Raw genomic sequence first — 24,745 nt, 5'->3', positions numbered from 1 at the left:
CACCAAGCCAAGCCTTCGTATCGAGCCCGGGACAGGGTTACATCACCATAAAAGCAATGCAAAATATGACATTAAAAAAGATAAGTCTTATCCCCTTAGCACGGGAATGCAAATTACAAGTCACAATGCTTTGCATACAGGTGACCCAAGGACAGTTCCTCTCACAGTGCTTTATAATACAGACGAGAAAGAGATGCAGGTGAAGATAAACCTTCAAATATTAAATTCAAATTCCCATAGAGTTTTTTTTTTTTTTTTTTTGATGCACAGATTTATGAATAACAGATATTGCTTGCAGAAGATCCTGCAATTATTTTTTCTGAAACAATTTGACCAAAATGAAAAGGGAAAAAACATCTGAAATAAAAGACAGAGGACCAACAGGATAAATTCAATTCAATTCAATATAGTTACATAAGATTATCCATCTTAATTAAAGAAAGGATGATGAAACGCACCTTATCTCCAATGGTAACGCAGGCTTTGGAGTCCAGGTCTCTTGGGGGTCTGTGGAACAAAGAAATCCCATTGAGTGTTCCTTGTCTGACACGGTAATTGACTCATTAACTAAAGCCAGCCTTAATTATAAAAATCTATTGTACTTGCACACCCAGAGTGAACCTCAAAAACACTGACAAAAAAAACCCATCAGTTTATGAATATAAATGTGACATCAATAACAGCGTAATTATATATCAATTTAATCAGTGCACTGAAATCTGCATAAAATCTTACGTAGGAGCAGGTGGGGTTTTCTCAAACACCTCTTTTGGAAGCTTGAGTGGTGGCTTCTTTTTACCTGCAGAGGGAAGAAAAAAAAGAAAAGAAAAATTCATCATTATTATGCCCAAGTCATTAAAGACCTTCTGAATTGCATTTGTCAGAAAAGTTCCTTTAAAGAGAGAGAAAAAAAAAAGCTTTATGTGACATGACAAAAAAAGGCCTGTCTAAACAAAAGAGGCATTCTGAAACTGTCCTGAGGGATATAGAGCCCTTTCCTTTATTTCTGCTCCCCATGGAACTCCGAGATTCCCTATCGGATGAGCACTTACGGTCAGACAGCGCAAGCGGCTCCAGATCCTGGCTGAGTAAACGTGAAAGAGCGAGAGAGTGCGAGGAGAGAGAGTGCAAGTGTGAAAGAGGGAGGCGAGATGGCAGGGTCAGGTGCTTTCTCTCCATCTGGAACAGATCGGAGGCGCTACCGTCACGGGTGTTACCCATCGTGAGTGACACCAGAGCGGGGCAATCCACACGCCGGATGGCACATGAACTGTCCACACCCACCTGACTAACTGATTCCAGTCTGCTAAATTCTGCAATTCATATCAACAGTTTGTCTGAATGTTAATGCAGTAAGTCAATAATTAAAAGAAAAATGTAACAATCTCAGTCTCTGGTGCTGACTGACACGGAGCTGCTTGCAAACGCTCAGATGCATTTGTCTTCGCAAACTCTGAAAAAGTTCAAATGCACTTCGTAAAAACGTCCATTTCTGATGAGCTGTTTGAAAACTTAAAGCTTTCATTTATTTTTAATAAAATTTTAATTTTAATTAAAAAGTACACTATGGAAGTTTTTAATCAACAAAACTGCATGCGTCCTGCAAAAGAACATTGTAGCCGAGCTACTTCTCTGTGTTTATGTATATGACGAGTCACAGGTACTGGGGCCACCCCGCAGCCGCTGGCGTCCTGCTCGCTCTAAAATAGTCTGAATATATACACTTATGACCGAGGATGGATTCATGATGTACATACTCATTATATAAATGTTGTACAAGTTGAACAATAAAAAGTAACAGTAGAAAAAGTAGCTTTAAAATGAATCAATAATTAAGCTACATGCCATTCATTGGTTTAATTTTTTTAATATTTATATTTAGCTTTGCAAATAAAGTTCAAAGTATATTAGTTTATGCTTTTGCATCAAAATTGGTAGTGAGAAATTTGATACTGAAATTGGCACTGACTGAAAATACGATTCTGTGACAACAAAGTTTACTACTACAGAATCATTGAAGTTAAGCAGAAATATGTAATTACTGTGCCACTACTACCAAAAGGTATAGCTAAGATAATGAACAAATGTAAAAAATAAATGAAATAAAAAGTATTATATTACATACACATATGTATGTGCATGTGTGTGTGTGTGTGTGTGTATGCATGCATGTATATGTATATGTATATATGTGTGTGTGTGTATGCAAGTAATATAATACTTTTTATTTCATTTATTTTTTACATTTGTTCATTATCTTATGTATGTATGCGTGTATAAAATACATAATATAAAAAAAAAAGAAAAAGAAAGAAAAAAAAAGTTTCCAGAACACTTTCCAAACTGCAATTGGTCAGACAAACAGATAGTCCAACCCCAAACTCTCATCATTGGTTGAGGCAATGTTATTGTGTCACGCTGCTCAAACAGAGCAAAGTTTGACAGCCTGACAGAGCCATGATGTTTACAGTTTTCAGGATAATCAATACACAAATGTCTCAATTATAGTTGACCTCTGCATATTAAGCTGAAATAGATAAAGTATTTTAACAAACCACAAATCAGCTTTAACAAATAGTCAAAGGTCTACACCAATCACTCCATGAGAAAGGTGTGGCTTCAGAACAGTCCCGACCACACCATGAGCCCACAGACAGGAAACAAATGCAGACACTTCCCATATTGTCACAATTATACACAAAATATGAGCAGCTATTTGCCAGTGCAGCGTGAGAAGAGGGTTGTGTCCTGTTGTGTGCCCGTTACACCATTGTTAACAGCAGAAAAGTTGTTCAGAACCACTCCCACCTGCTTTTACATGCACAACAATAGCAACAGAAAGCTGACACTCAAAAAAAAAAAAAAAAACTCACCAGCACTACGATCCCTTTTAAAGTGAAGGGTACAAAACCACAAAATGATCATGTGCCTCCTGCAGAAAGTATATCACTGATCACGACTGCCAAAATAACTATGCCCCAACTGGAAATCACTCCCTAGCAACACTCAAGCAATGTTCCACGGTGAAAGCCCTAATCCTTAAAATCACACATGCTGACACATCACAGGCCGACACCCGATAGATTTCTTCAGAATGATCACATCAGCGATGTAGGGAAAAGGCTGTTCTGAGTTACTGGACCTCTATGTGACTTTGGTAACTTTATGAAACTGTTGCATAAGCATTAAAAACAGCCACTTCAAGCACTTCAAATATAACAAGTGCCCTTCCATGTCACAACGCTCCCAGTGAAAGGTTCCTGGTATCGAGTACTGAGATTAAAGCCATAAAGCAACCGGAAGTCATTCGTTTTTAGCAAGAATTGGCAATTAATGAGGGAGGCAGCATGACCGAACGTTGGCGACGTGACAAAGCTGAGCAGAGCAAGATGGTAAACAGTCTAGCACTATAGCGATTCGACAACCTACAGCAATTTGATGCACAGAGAGAATGCAAAGGGAGATGCAGAGGCGGCTCTATCTGCTGGAACATGTACAGACGTGTTCAACAGACCGGAGAAGCTCTTTCATCCATGCTGAAGCCATCACGGAAATTACCAGCAGCATCATCAAGAACAACTAAACATGCATGCAGAATTGCAGATAAACACATATTGCATTTATATTGGTTGCATCAACAAACTCTGTTTGTAAAATTCTGCTCTTGAAGTGGTTGTCAATTATTGCTTGCATAACAGAGATAAATAAGGCTTCTTATTCGACAGAACCACTGTATACATTCAACTAAAATACCATGTGAAGTTCAAACTAGGGCTGGTCAACACATTGACTATTCATCACAATATATTTGATTTTGCTAGCAATATTAACTTAAGCTATTGCAAATTGCAATCGTGTTATTATGCATAATCTACTGCTTATTGTGCAGCAAAAATGCTAAACAAAAGTTGGATTCATTGAATTGAATCAAAACTCTGATTGAACAATTCAACATTAAGAAATGTTTCCATATATTATGAAGAATTTTTTTTATAAAATGAACATTGCCATTTGTTCCTATATACCCATTGCATATTTTTAAATTTGAATTAAATTTACTTGCATTAAACACATACAAGTAAATGTATATAGACGTATTGAATATAATCCAGTGTTATTTTAGTATTATTTATATACTATGCTAGTATTTATTATTATTTTAAATTAGAATTTATATTTGATTTGTTTAATATTAGTATTTTATTTTAGCTTTTTTCAATTTTTCTTGAAATCTAAACAGAAGTTTTTTGGCTTTTAGTATGAATATGTTAGCCTTACTGTTATCTATAAGCTAGTGTGCTCCAAAAATAAAAAAAAATTGCATTTACAAGATAAGAATTCAAAACTTAGGGTGCTTTCACACTTGGTTCGATTGCCTGTTCCGAACCCGAGTTCGATTGCTCCCCCCTACCCCTGCCCCCGATGGACTGTGTTCACATTATATTATTTGTATCCGAACCGCGGTACGCTTACGTCATCAAGCTGCAGCTGGCGCGTACTCGTGTTGCTTGGTAACCGCTATGAAAAGGCGTCAAAAGAATTGCTCGCTTCACATTTGTTCTTCTTTTTTTGAACCTTTGGTTTTGTTTTCAAAGAAAAGATACAGAAACACACTTGCGTCTGTCTGCCGCAAAAGTATTAAAACCGTTCCAAAGACAGCGGGAAGTCCGCCCGTCCGCCGAAGACAATTTTTGTGGAGGCAAGCAGAAATCATCTCTCTGCTTGCAGTGCGTCAATCCCGCTTTTCGTCAAGGTAAGTGTATATAGACCCTTTTACAGTTGTTAAACACACATGCACGCAGGCACGCACCAGATTATACGTCATCAATAGCGGTTCACTTCCGCGATTTGGTACGATTGCGTTCATATCAGCAGCGAACCGTACCCGAGTTCACATGAACCGTACCCCAGACCACCTTTTTAAGCGGACTCGAGTATGGTTCGTGGGTGCGCACCCGAGTTCGGAAAACAGCGTTCACATCATCCAAACGAACCGAACTCTGACGTCATTCGAACCCGGGTGCGCACCAAAAGTGCTAGTGTGAAAGCGCCCTTAGTCTATCACTGTCAGCTTCTCATCAGATTTTTTGTCCAATCAAATGCTCTCTAGAATCTGAAGTGTCCCGCCCCCTACATTATAAATACACGATGTAGCTGCGGCTGAAATTAGTCACTACTATTTTCTATATGGTGAATGGCACATTGCTCTATATAGGGGATAGGGAACTATTCAGACAGTGTAAATGTGCTTTTCATTGCGGCGAATGAAGTCTGGTTTCACGTAAAGGTCACGTGAACCACCGCAGCGCAAACATAGAGTGTATTCACACCAGGAAAGTCCGATAGTTCACTTGCTTTGGTCCGGACCAAATAAAATGGTACGGTTCGCTTTCACACTGCTCTTTTTGCAAGTAAACCAAAATTTGTAAACAAAACCACACGTGTGCTAAGGTCGTCCATTCATTGGACAAGGATTCTCAAGTAGGGAAATCAAGAAGTGCAAAAAAAAGGCTCAGCATGGAGATATTTCGTACTGCAATATTTGTTCTTTTACTGATTTTGTGTTATGCTCTACAAACGCAATCTGAAGAAACTAATGAGTATCATATGATACAATGTCATCATTCTATACGATGTTGTAATTCGGATTGAGAAGACGACAATGTGCTGCAAGACGGTTCCATCAAGCATTTATGCGCGATTAGACTAAAGAGAACGCTCTGTATGTGAATGTCCTGATGCACACACTCATTCATTCATTCCATTCAAATGATGCACACACGACGCGCAGAAAGACGTGCAACAGTATCGTGTGGCCAGACAGCGCCGCCAGAATGGAATTCTCTTTCGCAATTGAACGAACAATAACACAAACCATTATGGCAAAATGTCCGTTGTTTTCAGTATCCTCATAAGAGCATAAGAGCAGTCAAATAATTAAATGAACGTAAAGGCGCAGTGCTTTCTTGCAATTGGGTCGGTTCATGTTCACATCGTAAACGAACCGTACCAGAGTTCGTTTGGAACTGTACCGAGACCACCTCTTCAGCTGGGTCTCGGTTCGATTGTTTGGTCCGCACCCGAGTTCGATTGCTGTATTCACACCTGCCCAAAAGGTACGCACCAAGGGTGGAAACGAACTAGAGTTCGATTCAATCGAACCAAACAAGGCAGGTGTGAATACACCCATAGTCTGTTCCGGTCCAGAGACACGACAGCATAGAGCGGATCATATGCGCGAGTCGGTGCAAACCAGAAAACGTATCGGCCCCATTTTAACACTGCACAGAACGCTACATTTTAAAGCGATATGGAGGAGATTAGGAGAAACAATTAGCGATTAGGAGGAAACTGCGGCTTGGCTGCGCTGTTATCTAAACTAAACACTATTGGCTATTGTAGAAAGGAGGAGGAGCTGTTCGATATGTCCCACCCATAAATTACATCAACACATTGAAAAATGCTGCGCGTTTCAAGGCACCTCAGTCTGCCTTTGATAGACTTGGTTTACATAACAACAGTGATATAAAAAGGCTGGCACTTTTTCATTAATTTTTTAACTACAACCAGCCATAGTCAAATCCCAAGGTTGACCTAAAAACCACTGTTCCCATAGCAGTAAACAAAAACACACATATGACTGGACAGCACATAATATCAGTACACGAAGTGCTGGCATAGGGAAAACAAGATAGTGAGAAAAGGCAAAAAAGATCAATAGATTACATAATCATGCTGTATTGGCAGGAAACAAAGGAATTGTTCAAAAAGTACAGAAAGTAAATTAAGTTCAATTTCTGCACACCTAGATTTGCAGCAGTTATATTTTTATACAGTTTGAATAAGACAACTAATGTTGACAATGTTATGTTGAACAAGTGAACGCACATACCAATTTCTTTTTTCCTTAAACTCAGCCTTCCAATGTAATGAGAAGCACACGGTGTACAGGTATGTCAGACATGCCTGCATAGAAACCTTCAAAACACATTTGAATAAATCAAATGCCTAATTCCCATTTCATTCGCAACATAGAGGGTTTGGACTCAGGTGACTGTTAGCAATGCGAATCGGGGACAATCCGCCGTGTTTCCCTACTATGGTGTAACATGAACTTGACTGATCCCTGAGACCCGATTGATGTAGCTTGCTTGACTGGTTGTCATCTGTCCAGGACTGTGTCTGCAGTCCCCAAAACCCAAGTCAACCAGTTCTAGTCCTTCCCTATCCCACTCACATACAGAATTTCAACAATCCCAAGGGTTTTACTGGAATTTCAGGGACCCGGAGGAGGGCCGGTGAATTAGAAAGAGAGAGATGAAAATAACTTCTCTTGGGCTGCCGGCTGTTTGGCCCCTCTGACCTCACTGGCAGTTTATAAGACACTCTATACTTCCAAAGATGGCAGACCCTTTGGGTTCCAGCAGCTGGGGACACTGCTTTAGAACGAATGTCGTCACAGCTTTTCATTGCATCCTCTGCTGTCCTGACAGAGACGGTCCAGGAATGACATGGCATCTTTAGAGATAGATAACGGAATCATGTTCAGTCTCTTGTACGTTGTGTGTGCACGAATGGAGGCACGAGCAGTTAGTTGCTGGCTGCAGTTCACTTAACGGCCATCGGTGTCACTAATAATAAGGGTTTCTGAATTCTATAGCCCCTTTAAAAGGTGCAGTGTGTGATTTTTAGCGGCATCTAGTGGTGAGGTTACGAATTGCAACCAACAAAAGTTACGGTGGCCGACAGGAAAAGATGTCATCGTCTGAGACAGCAGAGAGTAGCCAGTTAAGCAATGAGGTTTCTTTACAAAGATAAATTAAGAAATTTTGTTTACTTTATTATTCAGTAAAACGATATGTTATTGCGAATATTATTGTTACTTGTTCATAAATGTGTTATTCGCTGACTTTAGCTAGCTTCTTTGCAGGAAGAACAACAGTGACGAAACACGCTCTGTAGTAGTTTGTCCGTTTAGGGCTACTGTAGAAACATTTCGGCGCAAAATGGCTATTTCAATGTAAGGGACCGGCGGTGTTTGTAGATAGAAATGGCTCAATCTAAGGTGATAAAAACATAACGGTTCATTATGTAAGGTCTTTATACACCACTGAAAACATAGTTATGTATATTATATTGCATTTCTGTCTACAGATCTTCCTAAATATTACACAATGCACCTTTAAAGGTTGCATAAAAGGTCAAATAAAATGTACAATTCTAGTAGTTGGCCTTTAATAACAAAATTAAAAGATTATTTTAAACATTAGCACTGAAATAATTACATAGAAAATGCTGTTAAAAAGATCAATCAATCACCAAAGAGTTTCATTCAATCAATTTCATTTATCTTTTGGATGTGTGCTGCTGCAGCACAGCACTGAAAACCTCAGAGTGACTTCACAGTACTGAAAAACACAATGTTTAAAACACATTTCTATGTAAAATATGCATTTGAATGGCAGGGACCACAGCGCTAGCTGGAGTGGAAAGTGCACAAGCTAAATTGGGAGCAATACTAAATGCTTTAACGTAGATCATACAGCTCTGTGTAGTTGCCGTGTGAGCCCTGAGAAACTGCTTTCTGAGAAATGATTTCCACAGTGCATAACTTTTTACTGATCTTTTACTGTAACTGTGAATGTTATAAATTCAAAGTCAAGTGGGTAATTCCATTTAACAAAACAGTTTGCACTAACAGCATGCTCCGCGCAATTACACTTGTACACTTCTAGACTCGTGTCTGAACGAAAGTGTGCATACGCATCAACCAGATAGATGCAGCTTGGGATAGAAGACCAGCACAAGAGAGCAACATTGGCTTAATAAATCAAACCTGTTTGAAAACAGTTATTTTTGTAGGTCCATTTGTTGATGTTCACACCATATAAATTTACCTTTACCTGCAATGTAATTATATATCTATTTTGCATTCATATTCTGGCAGTGCACAGATGTATGAAAAGCAAATGACATGAATCTCTTTAAATAATTCCCGCCCAAGGCATACACAAAAAAAGGGGTAAGGCCTGGTTGAGTTCCGTTAGTGTGTGTTAAATCTCGCGGTTATAGTAAGGGGGATGACATTTACGAAACAAAGTGGTTGATCATTTCATAACACACTGATCCAGCCGACCAATCAGAGCACACTGCACTTTTCGGAAGGAGGGGCTTCAGAGAGACAGGAACTAAACAGAGTGGCAGACTAGGAAGAAGTCGAACGATTTATCGGTTTTGCTAGTAATCAGTTATCGGCAAATATCCATACCGATAGTTTTTTCTGGGTTGTGTCCTTTGCTGGAGAGGATGCGCTGTCATTACACAGTACGAGAGCAGCCTCTACAGGCAAAATCACTCTTGAGCCCCTTTCACACAGCGCTTTGAACCCAGGAAATTGCCGGCAAATTGCCGGAGTGCCTTCATGACCTCGAGACTGGATTACTGTAATGCCTTATTAGCTGGTTGTCCTGCATCCTCAATAAACAAGCTACAGTTAGTCCAAAATGCCGCCGCTAGAGTTCTTACGAGATCAAGAAAATATGATCATATAACACCGATTTTATCATCACTGCATTGGTTACCTATAAAGTTCCGTATTATTTACAAGGTATTGCTACCGACTTATAAAGCCCTAAACGGCTTAGCTCCAGTCTATTTAACGGATCTTCTATCGCCCTATAATCCATCGCGCTCTTTAAGATCACTAAATTCAAGGCTTTTGGTCATACCTAGGATATTCAGAACCACCAAAGGAGGGAGAGCATTTTCACATTTGGCTCCAAAACTCTGGAATAGTCTTCCTGATACTGTTCGTTGCTCAGACTCGCTCTCCCAGTTTAAAACTAGATTAAAGTCGCATCTCTTCAGCCAGGCATTCATATAATCCCACAGTTCAAACTACAATCTGGCCTCTAGCTCATAAATGCCAGAGGAGAACTGGCCCCCGACTGAGCCTGGGTTCTCCCAAGGTTTTTTTCTCCATTAGGTCACCTGATGGAGTTTTAGGACACCATTAGGTCACCTGATGGAGTTTTAGGACACCATTAGGTCACTTGATGGAGTTTTTCGGTTCCTTGCCACTGTTGCCTTTGGCTTGCTCAGTTGGGGATATTTTGGGGATATTTAATTTAATTTTATCAATCAATAAATTCCTCTTGAAACAAACTTTGTTGTATTATTTAAATTTAATACTGTGAAGCTGCTTTGATACAATCTGTATTGTGAAAAGCGCTATACAAATAAACTTGACTTGACTTCTGTGTGAACGCAAACACGACCCAGGATTTATGCCGGGATCGATGCCGGGTTGGGGACCTAGTAACATTGCCGTGTTCAGTCCCGGAACGCGCGCTGTGTGAACAAAAGCCGTAATAAACAAGCGTGGTTTCTCGAGAGAGAAATCGCAGCTCATAAGCAAACTTCAGACGCTGCTGAGACATTACAAGTCACATCGATGTCACGTGTCTTTACGGGATTTTTACGGGTTGTGTGTGAACGCACTCTCTGATTCCGGAAAATCACTCGCAGTGTGAATGAACCAAAATCAAACGAACCCGGGTCAAATCCCGGGTCACTTTATCCGTGTATTTTCCGGAATCTCTGTGTGAAAGGGACTTTGGTGTTTGTTTTGACACGAGGCAGTGCGCTGCACAGAGCGGGACACTTTAGATGCGGATTTAAAACAGACAATGAAACAGTATGTTGTGCAGTACAACCGTATGCGTTTTCATATCATTATAAAGTAATTGATTTGTTGACTAGATGCTGCATTAGTGGAGAACAGCAGTATGTTTGCCGTCGAGGCTGAGAGGACTAACATTAATACCTCAAGCGGTTAAAACAATGAGACAAAAACATACGCAAGCCCGACCCAAATGTTTAATGGCACAAAATCCACACGATTGTTACCATCTTTTTGCATTAGTTTATATCCAGCTGGTCATTTTTATGCATTCGTTATGCAGCGAAGTTGCATATTTAAAGCTAGTGACATGAGAAAGCAAACTGTATCACCATGCAGCCAACAGAAACAAACATCAGAAATACATTCAATTTCAGTTCTTTTTTTTTTTAATCATCACTGACTGGCAATACATATTTAGCTATTTTGATTAGATCATCAAGTGTTCTAAAATAGAAGCAAATAAAGTGTAAGAATATACATACAATATACATATGCATCTCATGTCAATGATATGGCCTTTGTGTAGATATTTAAAGATGGCCATCTTTAGCAAGACTGTTTGGATTTATACAAAATGGCAACACTTTACAATAAGAGTCCATCTTTAACATTAACTAAGGCTAATAAAAGTATTATTCATTGTTAATTCCAACATTTACTAAAAACATTTTCACTTTAAAGTTCTCTTTACATTAGTTAAAGCACTATGAATGATCAAGGCATAATTAATATATTAATATTTTTTATATTTAAAAAGTATAGTACATTTTCATGGTTCAGTACTGATTTTAAATTTTTGTAATAAAGTTCAGCACTATTTTATGTGTTATGTTTATTTTCATTCAGCATCCATTTTAAAAACTAGCAGTTGATTAATCGGTTATCGGTCCAACTTATCGTTATCGGTAAAATCCACTATCGGTCGACCTCTAGAAGAGAGGTGCAGCAACCATGTAAAATGTGTTTTGAACATTCAAGCATGAAAACCTTTTCTGGTAGACTCCAAAAACAAAATCAAGACTTTGCAAAAGAGCATAATAGGTCCTCTTTAGAATGAAATTGTATTGTTTTTCGATTATATTCTTCTCCAAGCATAGGAAGATACTAGGAGGCGTACCAATCTAAAGATGCATGATCTGGCTGGCAGAATTCGAGCAAGGCAAAGGGCTACCAGAGGGTGGAGTCCTCAACCTGTTACTCAATATCTACCCTGACATCTTCCACAACACACTGCCACAGTCACACTTTAACTTAAGTGCTCTGTCTCTATGTGATATATCTTTTATTCAGCACTTAGCATAATTGATTGAGACATACACCATTTTCAAAACCAAACAGATGTGTTTTTAGAGAACAGACCTTTTTTTTTTTAAAGATGCCACCATTTTAAATTCAGCAGCAAGCAGGCAAATGTAACTTACGGCAAATTATGCATATTGAATGTTACAAGCTTTATTATGAAATCTGAAAGACTTTAATAAAATCATAATTTTCATAAGGAGAATTTTGCACCACAGAATTTCATTTGCAGGAAAATAATATTATTTTCTGCATGCGAGAGAGTTTTACACAACATGTGGGGTCAAGTAAGGGCTGCCTTAATATCTAACACATTTTGGCTTCATTGGATGACAACAGAAAGCAATTTACTGCCCCCTGCAGAGAAGGGTCCTCCCTTGGGTGCTGTAAATACTAAATCTTTTTTTAAATAAGGATACATGATGTAATCACTCTCTATAATAGCATCATCACCAGGAACTTCATTTCTGTCGGTATTGTACACAGTTTATTCATTCATAGTGAAAGACATTTCTGCACACATTCTCTAAAAAATATAGACGAGAACACAAATTTCAAACAAATCAAATAAATAAAGTGTCCTACAACGACGAATAGCAGGAATCAATTGTAGCAATCATATTTTATATATTACATATTTTTGATAATGCATTTATTTGATCAAAAACAGTGGAAATAGTAATATTGTTAAATATGATTAAGATTTAAATAAATGTTTTCCATTTTAATATAGTTTAAAATGTAAAGTTATCTTGTGATGGCAAAGCTGAATTTTCAGCATCATTACGTCACATGATCCTTCAGAAATCATTCTAATATGCTGTTGTTCTGCTAAAGAAACATTTCTTATAATCAATGTTGAAATCAGTTGCGCTGATTAATATTTTTGTGGAAACGGTGAAATGTTTCTTTAAGGATTCTTTGATGAATAGAATGTTTTTGAACTAGAAATAGCCTACTTTACAACATTATTTATCGTCGTCACTATTAATTTGTTTTAAAAACAAAAACGTCCTGACCACAGACTTTTGAACAGTAGTGTATTCTTATATGTAGGCCTAAATAAGAATTTATAAAAATCTGATTTTTAACTGCATCATATATTACTGCAAAAACGGACTATAATATAGATTTATAGATAATATGGTTTCATAAAGACATCCATCTAAATAAGAATTAAATTAATTTGGGGTTTTAAAACACAATTACACTATTGCCCCCATATGAGGCATCTAAGGAGGTAGACATCATCTTTTTTTAGAGATGCATTCCACACCCTGATCACAATAAGCTAAATGCAGTCCTTTCTTGGAAAGCAACACTGTTGGTAATGCTATGGTAAGAGACACCCTGGCTGCCTTCAAGAGAAAACCCTAAAAGTGGTCAATTATTCAGAAGTCTGCAATAAGATGGATCAATGTCAGAATGCAGTTCTTGCGACCGAGCATAGCTCACATCCCACGAGAGAGAGAGAGAGAGAGAGAGAGAGAGAGAGAGAGAGAGACAGAGAGAGAGAGAGAAAACAAAACGACAGACAGAGAGGGGCCTCTAGACAGGGCCTCCCAGAGAGCCAATAGAGTCATCATACTGGTCACTCCCAAGCAATTCAGCAGTAGGACACTCCCAGGCTTGGCATTACCCCTTTAAACACAGCTTAGCTGCTTATAAAACGCATGCAATGTATTGCTTACACTTAGCTGTAGAGAGTGGGACGCAAACCTGCCTGCTTGCAGGCTGTGATTTGCATGCACGTACCTAGTGTGGATTCCATGCCCTGAATTGCAGCATGCATGCATGCATTCATGCAAAAGCATTCTGGAGAGAGACGGGACGGCATGGCCGTACTCTCCACACACACAGCCGTAAGGTGAAAGGTCTGAGGGGGATCAGCAACACAATGCTTGAAACAATCCTCATACTATTGCATCAAAACAACACAGCAAGGCTGGACGGTCACCAACAATTGAGCAGTCGTAAATAGGGGATTTAGTATCTCTGTGGTCTATTAGCATGACAAACGTGACAATTGCACATGACGGCAACAAGGCCTTGCGCATGGAGGGGACATCGATTCACTGTGTGCACCACTGGAGCCAGTGCAAACTCAATGAACCAGGGCCCAAAAAACAGAAGATAGACCCCCACTGACATAATTGGAACTGCTCTTCCAACAAATCGCTTCCACCCAAAACTGCGGTCAACTTTTAAAACGTTTACGACGTGCATCCCCTTAAAACTACTGTTTGTTTCAAATCAGCTTTGCAATCAGACTTTTAGTTTTCCTTCTGAGCTATGCACCTTTAAAGGAGAAGTTCACTTTTGAAAAAACTTTTGCTGATAATTTACTCACCCCCATGTCATCCAAGATGTCCATGTCTTTCTTTCTTCAGTCGAAAAGAAATTAAGGTTTTTGATGAAAACATTCCAGGATTTTTCCACATATTATGGATTCCATTGGGACCCAAACGGTTCAAGGTCCAAATGACAGTTTCATTGCCGCTTCAAAGGGCTTTAAACGATACCAGACGATGAATAAGGGTCTTATCTAGCGAAACGATCGGTCATTTCAAAAATAAAATAAAAAGTTGACGTTTTATAAGCACAAATGTTCGCCTTGCTCTGTTCTGTGATGCGCGTTCGTGACGTCACGTAATACGCAATTACGTTGAAAAGGTCAAGTTTGATGTGTTTACAAATGTGCGGAAGGAGGACCATATAAACATTTTCAAATGTATTTGTGTCAGTTTATCGTTTAAAATGCCCATTTCGTGTGCGCATCCTGAGTGTTTTAATATTAAAAAGCCAAAAAGAACATTTTCTTCAATTTTTCAAGCGTGACCTTTTCAACGTAATTGCGTATTACGTGACGTCACGAACGCGCATCACAGAACAGAGCAAGCCGAACATTTGTGCTTATAAAACGTCAACTTTTTATTTTATTTTTGAAATGACCGATCGTTTCGCTAGATAAGACCCTTATTCATCGTCTGGTATCGTTTAAAGCCCTTTGAAGCGGCAATGAAACTGTCATTTGGACCTTGAACCGTTTGGGTCCCAATGGAATCCATAATATGTGAAAAAATCCTGGAATGTTTTCATCAAAAACCTTAATTTCTTTTCGACTGAAGAAAGAAAGACATGGACATCTTGGATGACATGGGGGTGAGTAAATTATCAGCAAAAGTTTTTTTAAAAGTGAACTTCTCCTTTAAGGTATTTGCACACAAAAAAAACTGCAATCTGTGTCACGTATGCTTCATAACAAAAGTATAAAGCATGCATATGCATGGAAGGACACTGACGATGAAGGTCAATGGGGTCCAAAACAATGGGGTCTGAAATATATTCGGGAACACAAAAGAAAAAAATTGCACAAAGGTTTGGAAGGGCATGAGGGTGAGTAAATCATTTTTGCGTGAAATATCCCTTTAAAGAGTCCCCATTCAATATATTTAAGATAAACTAGTATTCCTTAAACATTGCCCTTCACAATCCATTACCTGAACCCTTCCAGCTCCTCATTGCACAGGTAAAGGCAGTGTTTGTTTGCATGACGGAGGGGTTGGTTCATAAGGATTTAGTTCCTCAAATGTTCCTCAGGTGTGTCACTGTTATACAACAACACAATTACTGCTCTTTCAATGCTGCCAAAATCACCTCATTAGGGCGTCAGAATCAAACATTCTTGAACCACGCCTACTAATATATGATTCATGAGTGTTCTGTTCACAGAATTTAAACGCTCCTGCGCTGCAATCTGCCTCTCGACTGCGGTCACTGCATGGATCGGAATGGACCCAGTTTAACAGCTGCTGGCCGTAGCTTTAATTTGGGCTAGTGCATGTACGTCGATTCGGCCCACGGTGTGAGAAACCTCACACACGGGCTCTATACAGCGCTTCTGTGAAAAGAGCAAGGACATTAGATATGTTGCAAAGGCTCCATGGAGTGTAATTAAGGGGTCTAGAAGTGCAGGGCTGGGAAACGTGTGTTTTTGTCTGAATTATTATTATTATACCTTTTTTTGCCTTAAAACAGAGTGCACATTCCAAAATGTAAATAGTAGAAAAGTTTGAAACATGCACCAGTACGATAGAGCTCTATATACTGAAGGTTTTTGTTATACACATTAATTTGGCTTGGGTCTAGAGATACACTGTAAACACCATTTACTTTTGCGTGGGAATTTTTCTGCCTTTCTGAATTTGGAAGAAGAAGAAAAAAAACGCAAACAAGTCTGAATTACATTTGGTACAATCGACTTTTTCATGCCATTTCTTTGAACAAATGACAACTGCATAATAATACGCCAGTCATTTTCAGAAGTTACTAGACAAGCTTAACAATGGTTGACTGCCACAAAACTTGGTGGGTCATTTTAAGAGCTTAGTCTGATGCAGAATGCAAAGATTCATGCAGTATGGCGCTATAAGAGGAAAACTGATTAAATGCATGCATTAAATTAGCATAAAACGAATTTAATGATTGTGCATGAACTGGTTTAAACAAGTCGTTTTATAAATTGTGTGACTTTAATTACAACAACGTCTGTCCAACAAGCAAGTAAAAGGTAATCGTGCACTTCTAAGATAGGAAGCGCTGTTTTTCCACAGTATTTTGCTTGAGGGTTTGTGAATATTTTTGCATGGAGACTTGTGTAGCACATCTGAACCCTGTTCCTTAAACTGATTGCAGCAACAAAACTATATTTAGCTCCTTATTTTTGCAGCCTCTACCTATGCATTACTACTGGAACAAAGCTTGCATGACAGAGCGTCCGAATAATTTTCCATTACGCGCAACTAATAAAAATTGTTGCATGCTCAACATGGCATGTAACCAGGCTGTCAGGTCCCTGTTTCCCCATTGCACTTGCACACTCAACCGTCGGCCAAAGTTTCGTGTTACCTAATGCACCTCGCATGCATCAACGACAGAAGTTGTACGAACGAATCTAATCTGCAGAACGAAACCGAGGCCGTCGTGACGTCACAATCGAACATTGTTCGAGAGAAAATCGCCTCGTGCGCGTGAATAAGTCGGGTGCGGACAGCGCTGTCGTTGCACAATCACTTTTGCATTGCTGGCTAGGCAGTTCCTCAACGCGGAAAGAAGGCGTTTCTTTTAGTAATCGTGGTAGAACAAGAATGCAAATAGCGCCTGTGCGAGTGTCTAAGGAGAGCATCGCCTTCCCAGTAAATCTGCAAAAGGGCAGATCATTAAAACATGCATTGCAACTGACCCTCGCGAGCCATCAAACTTTTAATGCATTGGCCACGATGAAGCTGCAGCCGTGCACTTTGCAAGCCATGCAACGCTGCCTGCATTTCCGAGGTTTTGCACGGTTCGGTTGAGTAAAAAAAAAGTACCTACCTCCTTTTGGCACGGACATCTCCCCTTTTGGGTTGGGGGAAGGGGACGCACAAAAGACTTTGCCTTCCTTGTCGCTCCCTCCTTCCATCTATCCCTCGCAGTGAGGCTTCAAGCGGGCTTGCTTGCAACAAAGGTGCAAAATACAAGCCCCGATCTTCATGCACTCGGAGCCTTTGGGCGTCGGGTAACTTGTTCTCCGTGCAAATGCTGGCCTTTCAATTGCACGCAACGAAAACGGGGAGATTTCTGCAACCGCTCTGCAACGAAACCTCGGCAGGCACTTACATGATGGGCCAAGGCCAGCAGCTGAAAGCTCCTAACTTGGATCAGTGTGAGCCCCTGCTAACACACGCTCTTCCTGCCTGACGACGCCGGGGATCATGGGACTGGTAGTTTGCACGTAATTGTTGTGCGCCGGGGAAAAAGGAGGAGCAGGCCAGATGCTAATGTGACTCTTTCAGGCTAACAGACAGATATGGTATTTCAGACAGATAAGCAGGGTGTCAGTGAAGTGCTTGAGGAATTGAATTATGAATTACTTCATTATGCAAGTGTAGGCGAATTCTTTTTCGTTAAGAATCGTAAATAATTCAACACAAGTTCTTGTTCATATTGTAATTATTTTATTTATAAACTATTTCAGTAGCCTACTTTTTGTCCTAGGACAATCGCTACAAGAAATACATTTCAGATGTTACAAATTAAAAATCAATTTCATCCAATTCTTTTTTTTTCTTCTTTTTTTTGGCATTAATTGTGGTAATACGTTATATATATTTTTTCTTTATATATATATATATATATATATATATATATATATATATATATATATATCTTCCTTATATATATTTTTTTTTTTTTTTTTTTTACCACAATTAATTCCAAAAAAAGAAGGAAAAAAGTCTTCCTTTATTTGTATTATATTGTATTTTGTCTTATCCGTTTAAAATTGTAGTACTTTGGTACACTCCGGTTTTTAAGGTGCTTTATAAATAAACTTTTATTTGATTGATTTTGATTCCGACAGATTAATTTATAACCGCCCCTGATTCAGAAGTGGTTTTGATTCACTTAAAAGAACCGACTCATTAGAGTCGTTCTTTTGTTCATTGAACTACGTTAATCGTTGTTGATTCAGTAAAAAGAACCGTCACTACAGTTGTCGTTGATGGCCTACTTGAGAATTTCCCTCTACTGTACTTTTTTACGCATTTCAATTAATAGTAAAATCCCATCAAATTAAATTGAATAATCCTTACATATTATATTATTCATTAAAAAATTTAAACGAGTTCAAAAAAAAACCCTAAACCTTAATAAAACATTTTGTATAGGCCTAAATCTCAATAGAACAAGGGAATTGACCAATTCGTTTATGTGATTCGTATTCATAAAAAAAAAAAAATGAAAATGTTTAAATTTGTGTTTGAGATTTAAACAAAATGTTTTATTGAGCTATAGTTGTTTTACTCATTTAAAATGGTTAATTTATAATATGAATAATATATAAGGATTATTCAGTTCAATTTGATGGGAAAAGCCTTAAGTGTACATAGGCTACATCTCTGCAGATAAGTGCATTTAAGCGTGCCCTCTTAAGAACTGAAGACCATGACCATGTGTCTGAAGCCTTTCTCTTATTTCTTTTACCCTAATCAATGATGGGCTCAAACTTCATGAATAAGCATCATTATTTTATTGTGTGGTCTGCACAGGAGAGTGAATAGCCTACTGAACATACACATGATCCCAACATGCAAGGAAACTGATCTAAAAAAAATGTTAGTGTGCAGGGCATAAAGATAATACAGAAAAACAACTAACTAAGAATTTTAGATATTAAACAACCGTGTGACATTTCAAGACATTACAGGTTTGAAAGAGATGTGATATTTCTCGTTATATTTACAGTAGCACCATGGAAATTTAAATGTTAAAAATAATGTTATTATGGCAAAATTATGTTCAGTCATAATAATATTATTTACAATATACAATATGAATGCTGAATAAAACAATCTGATTTTGATTTTGTTCATTTTCTCTTTCTTTGACCAATGAGTCCAGTTTGGACAAAGGATGTTGTGTTGATTATACATGATTAGACTTGCATGATTTAGGGCTTCTGCCTAATTGAGTTGAAAATGAGTAATATGAGTAATCTTTGGCACACAAAGTGTGTCGCAGCCTATATGAAATTCATATTTTTGTCAAAAAATCAAAATGCTGTCACAATTGACAACATTTGTATTTCCTTTCTTTCGTGAAACGCGAAAAGAGATATTCATAAGAATTTCCAAGCCGCTCTTCTCAATGCCAGTGAATGGTGACCACAGCTACAAGGTACAATTTCCAACTTACAATTCAATTAGTTCTTCACACAGTACTCATATTACCTGCTTTCAATGTGGTTTTATGCTATTTTTGTCATTTATAGAGCTTGACAGCTCCTGGTCCTCTTCCACTTTCATTGAATAAGAGAGCAGCGTTAACATTCTTCAAAACGTTTCCTTTTGTGTTTGATTGAAAGAAAGTCATACAGATTTGGAATGACATGAGGGTGAGTAAATAATGACTTTTATTATTAAGAATTTTCTTTTTTGACTGAACCTTCCTTTTAATTTCGTACGTGTGAACTATTTTTGACACTTTTCCACCGAAGTAAACCTCTAACTTACAATACATTATAAGGACAGTGGAGATGCACTTCATTAGTCTTAATCACATTAAACGTTTTCTTCCCCGCATTCAAAAAAGTATAGACCTTCTAAATCATGCATGTGTATCCTACTCCTATGTGCCTGTCACATTAGTTCTTAGTTGCTATGAGAGTCTGGTAAATAGGCTTTACAATGATGTGCAAGTACAGCGATCCATCCACCAGGTACTCGGATGTGCGATACTGCAGGTCAACGTCAGCCAGGAAGTCCCCCACCTCCTCTGTGCTTTGGTGGAAACCGAAGATATGCCTCACCACAAGCTTGCCCTTCTGCTTTGTAAAGATGAGCACGGTCTTTTGAAAGCTTACACCTGCAAAATCTGCGCTGGAAGTAGCAGGTGTGATGATGATACGAGGCCGGGCGATTCCACTTCCTCCGTCGGGCCGCGGTGGCTGCATGGCGCCCTGCTCGGTGTACATGGGCCGCATGCTGAGAGGGAGCCAGCGGGGCGAGAACAGGGCGTTCCACGTCACCCGCTTACTGGAGTCAAATCCGCTCGGACCCAACTGGGTCTGGAAACTGGAGCTGCGGTCGTCCCGTGCCGGGTTGCTTATGGCCCACTGAGAGCCCCACATGGACGAGAGATAGTTACGGGGCACAAAGAGGCTGCAGTTCATATCGAAGAACTTGGCCAGCTGAAGGGGTGAAGCTGAGTGGAACTGGTAGGACAGATAGAGAAGATCACGCACCGACTCGTGGTAGCGCGTCATGACCGGCGACTGTCGCTGCAAGCGGAAGAGCTCGCGTGGAGGGATCATGGCGTAACGCACCAGGCGAAGGGCGTTCTCTGCTGTAAGGCTATCCGGGTCATTCTTGGTGATCCAGATTTCAAGCGCCTCAAACAGCTCCAGCTCGTTCTTCAATACCAAATCAGAGCGCTTCAGGAAGGTCATTAGCAGTTCAACACTAACCGACGACCATTCTGCACTCTGAAGAACCGATGACAGATTCCAGGACAAAAACTGAAGGCAATTGTCTCTCAGCGGGGTGTCGCCCACCGTCATGGCGTACTGGTACCAACCCACCACGTGACCGCCCTGAGAATCGCTGGCCAGGTTCTGGCTCATGTACTGGGTCAGTCCTTGCTGGAGGCCGGAGATGCCGTACTTGGTAGCCAGTCTGTGCAGTGGTGTGGCCTGGTCCAACTGCAACGAGAGTTCACCGCAATACAGATATCTGCAAAACGCAAGAAAATGTGTGAATCAAACTGTGTTTTATAGGAATTTTACATTTCACTGCAGTGCCTCAGCTTGAATTGAACAAGGAACAGAATCGTAATTGTAATTTATATGTATTTGCTATATGTATTACATACTTTTTAAACCTTAATTTTATTTCATATTTAATATGTAACTTTAATTTTTCTAAACTTCGCTGACAACATTGTGTTGAACATTTTGGCTGTAGTTGTTTTGGCTGTAGGTTTAAGAAAGTATTTGTTATTATAGAAAACAAAAGGAGATATGCATAGCAGAATATTTAATACATTTAAATGTAATAAATTATCTTTATTAACAAATTATTTTATAAAGCTAAAGCTGACAACATTTTGGTTTTATTAGTTGTTTTGGCTGTGCTTTCAGAAATATTGGTTGAGAAAAACTGTATGTGTTGTGTATCAGGGAATAAATATGCATGCTTTTTCAAAATGATTGAATTGCAATTTTTTCTTCCTGTCATTCTTATTCGAATTCCAATACAGCTTCCTGTGGGGTGTGTCCAATTCAATTCATATGTATATATATATATGAAGAGTTCAGATGCAAAAGCCTCTAAATGCCATCTGAAATTTTCTCATAGAATGATCATTTTTATCACGCTTGTATATTTAAGTTCAGTAATTTCACTTAAATGACAATTAATAGGTCATCTTCATTGCCATTTGAGTGAAATTATTTAATTTAAATGTACGAGCTTGATAAAAATGATCATTCTATAAGAAAATTTCAGATGGCATTTAGAGGCTTTTGCATCTGAACTCTTCATATATATATATATATATATATATTTTTTTTTTTTTTTTTTTTTTCAAAACAATTGTTTTCCACAATTTTGCAAAACAATCTAATTTATGGCGTCTTTTGGCTCTGTGAGCCAAACTGGATTGTTGCCTGATAAAATAAGATCATGTTCTATTATAAAAATATAAACCATAATAATAATGCATTTCTCTTGTTGATCTCTACCATTGTAGTTTAATGCTGTCCATCTGTCTCCAACACAAATTTGCCTTGTTTTCCTCTTTTGCTGGGGATTGTATCTTTGTTGTCTTATCCTTTGGATCGCTATAAAGGAAATAATACCCCAAACAAAAAAAAACTCCAGCTCATTTAAAATAAATGTGTAGGCGGCATGTGCTCTTGTAACCAAAACATCTTCTCACGCTAGCTTCACTTCACCATTGTAACTTCGCCCCGTTTGGCCCTTCTCATTATAAAGTGCTTTACATAAGAGCAGAAAGTTCATTTTGAAATATTGCAGTTGTGTTTCATTGAGCTTATCTCCTGTTGGGTCTAAGCTGCTGACAGCAGGAAGATTGCAGTTCCACCATTGGCCATTAGAGAGAGGCTTGGACATGTGTGGGATGGGAATGTTCTCATAATTGGTCATGTCCTAACATGTTTTGGGATGATACAGCAATGCAGGCTTTTCCCTAAAATGTCAATTTTACAGTTCTATAAACTCAGTTTGATGAAGTCTCAGACCCAAATAAAGTCTCACCCAATTCAAATGCTTATGTTTATGATGCTTTACTAGTTTTTCTAGTTTCGGTTTGACCTAAATAATAATAATAATAATAATAATATAAAAAATATATTTTATTTTATTTTATTGAAACACAAAGAGACATTTTAATGCTCTTTTAATGTTGTTAAATATATATATTTTTATTTTTATTTTTTATTTTTATTTTTTCAAGCTTGGCAGTCATTGTCTTGTTATATGGTAAAAAAAAAAAATCTCATTTTGTGTTCTAAAACAAATTAAAAAAATTCTCGTGTTGTGTTCCACAGAAAAATAAAACAGATGGATGGATAGATAGGCTAGAATGGATGGATGGATGGATGGATGGATGGATGGATGGATGGATGGATGGATGGATGGATGGATGGATGGATGGATGGATGGATGGATGGATGGATGGATGGATGGATGGATGGATGGATGGATGGATGGATGGATGGATGGATGGATGGATGGATGGATGGATGGATGGATGGATGGATGGATGGATGGATGGATGGATGGATGGATGGATGAGATGAGAGTGAGAGACCTGGCTTAAAAGGAGATGTCAACTTTCTCTAACTCAATGCTTCTCACCTGATGAATTTATCGAACACAGCAGTGCATTCTGCCGTTTCTCGCAGCACTAGCGTGCTACTATTTCGGTTTCTCAGCATCTCTTCAAACACTCGACTCTGCAGCGAAAGCACCAGCGTGTGGGCTTGGATCACCTTGACCTCATCCGCATTCACCGTTTCCACACGTAGGGAAATGTCACTGTTATTCCCCAGCACTAGAAGGCCCTCCAGCCGTGCCAACAGCCCCTGCGAGTGACTGATCACTTCTGTGGTGCTTTCTTCCAGTCTCTCTGCCCTCAAACCTGCAGAGCGACGGGGAAGAAGTGGAATTATTCATGTCCAGTGACTGGTGATGGGTGTCACAGTGTGCGTGTCTAGATAATCTAAGGGAGAGAGATACAGGGCGCGGAATAGAGGATCAAATAACTTTTAATAGACAACAGGAACATATAAGCACTACACGCGTACAACATAATATTATCGTAAGACAAAGAACAGAGGCAAACTAAGGGCTTAAATGCAGAAGGGAGATCATAAACAGAACAGAGAACAGGTGTAACTCAAATTTTTTTTTACACGACAACGATGTTAAAAATTTCCTTTGCGTTTTTTTACGTACAGACGACAACATTGTCAAAGCGGTCCCGTGCACACGGATCCCTGAAAACATCTAAAAAATAAATGCTGTGTTATGCTTCCAGGCCAGTAGTTGGCGATGTCACTTTGTAAAGAAACACCACACGCCTATAGACTGAATGCGTAATGTAATATGCAAGTGCATGACATCACCATTTTCACAAATTTGCATTTTTGTAGCTTACACAGAGACGATAACGGTATTGTTTTCAAAAACGTGCACTTTAAAACCCGTTCTCAAAAGTCTGCGTTTTCAGGGCCCAAAACGGCTTTTTCGTGTAAATGAACGGCCAAAACACATAAAAAGTTTTCCACCCGTAATATTTGTAATGTTTTTGAAAGAATTCTCTTATGTGCATCTGTATTCAGGCTATTTGATCAAAATACAGTAAAAACAGTAATATTGTTAAATATTATTACAATTTGAAATAACTGTTTTCCATTTTAACATATTTATTTACTGTATTCCTGTGAGTGCAAAGATGATTTTTTTTTAACAGCGATTACTCCAGTCTTTAGTGTCCCATGATCCTTCAGAAATGCTGATTTGGTGCAAGCGGGACATTTTTATTATTAAAAATGTTCAAACCATTAGTGCAGCTTAATTTCTTTTGTGGAAACAGTGATACATTTTAAAATATTCTTTCATGAATAGAAAGTTCAAAAGAACAGTATTTATATGATAAAATCATATAATTTATTACATACTTTAAATATATTTCATTTGA

At 38.6% G+C, this 24,745-nt stretch overlaps 2 protein-coding genes across 5 annotated transcripts in view; both read right to left on the bottom strand.

Annotated features, from left to right (window-relative positions):
• Window positions 1–18,008, bottom strand: part of map2k6 (mitogen-activated protein kinase kinase 6) — a 28,407-nt gene extending 10,399 nt beyond the window's left edge. The window contains exons 1-3 of one of the 2 annotated variants that reach the window (XM_082151654.1): window positions 17,357–18,008; window positions 736–799; window positions 459–507 (exon numbers count right to left, since the gene is read on the bottom strand). In XM_082151654.1, the coding sequence (XP_082007780.1) occupies window positions 459–507; window positions 736–799; window positions 17,357–17,444 (201 nt within the window). In that variant the 5' untranslated portion in view covers window positions 17,445–18,008. Of the gene's footprint in view, window positions 1–458; window positions 508–735; window positions 800–1,052; window positions 1,237–17,356 lie in introns of those variants that run through there. The other variant, XM_082151655.1, reaches the window with a different exon arrangement.
• Window positions 18,009–19,029: 1,021 nt separating this feature from the next.
• Window positions 19,030–24,745, bottom strand: part of btbd17a (BTB (POZ) domain containing 17a) — a 31,060-nt gene continuing 25,344 nt past the window's right edge. For all 3 annotated transcript variants that reach the window (XM_082152343.1, XM_082152344.1, XM_082152342.1), the window contains 2 exons: window positions 23,401–23,683; window positions 19,030–21,252 (listed from right to left, as the gene is read on the bottom strand). In XM_082152343.1, coding sequence (XP_082008469.1) covers window positions 20,166–21,252; window positions 23,401–23,480 — 1,167 coding nt within the window. In that variant the 5' untranslated portion in view covers window positions 23,481–23,683 and the 3' untranslated portion in view covers window positions 19,030–20,165. The remainder of the gene's footprint in view (window positions 21,253–23,400; window positions 23,684–24,745) is intronic.

The sequence above is a fragment of the Leuciscus leuciscus genome, assembly GCF_965113295.1.
Source record: "Leuciscus leuciscus genome assembly, chromosome: 21".
In the NCBI taxonomy this organism is placed as follows: domain Eukaryota; kingdom Metazoa; phylum Chordata; class Actinopteri; order Cypriniformes; family Leuciscidae; genus Leuciscus; species Leuciscus leuciscus.
Note: the sequence above shows the minus strand (reverse complement) of the source record. Positions and strands in the feature narration are given on the sequence as shown.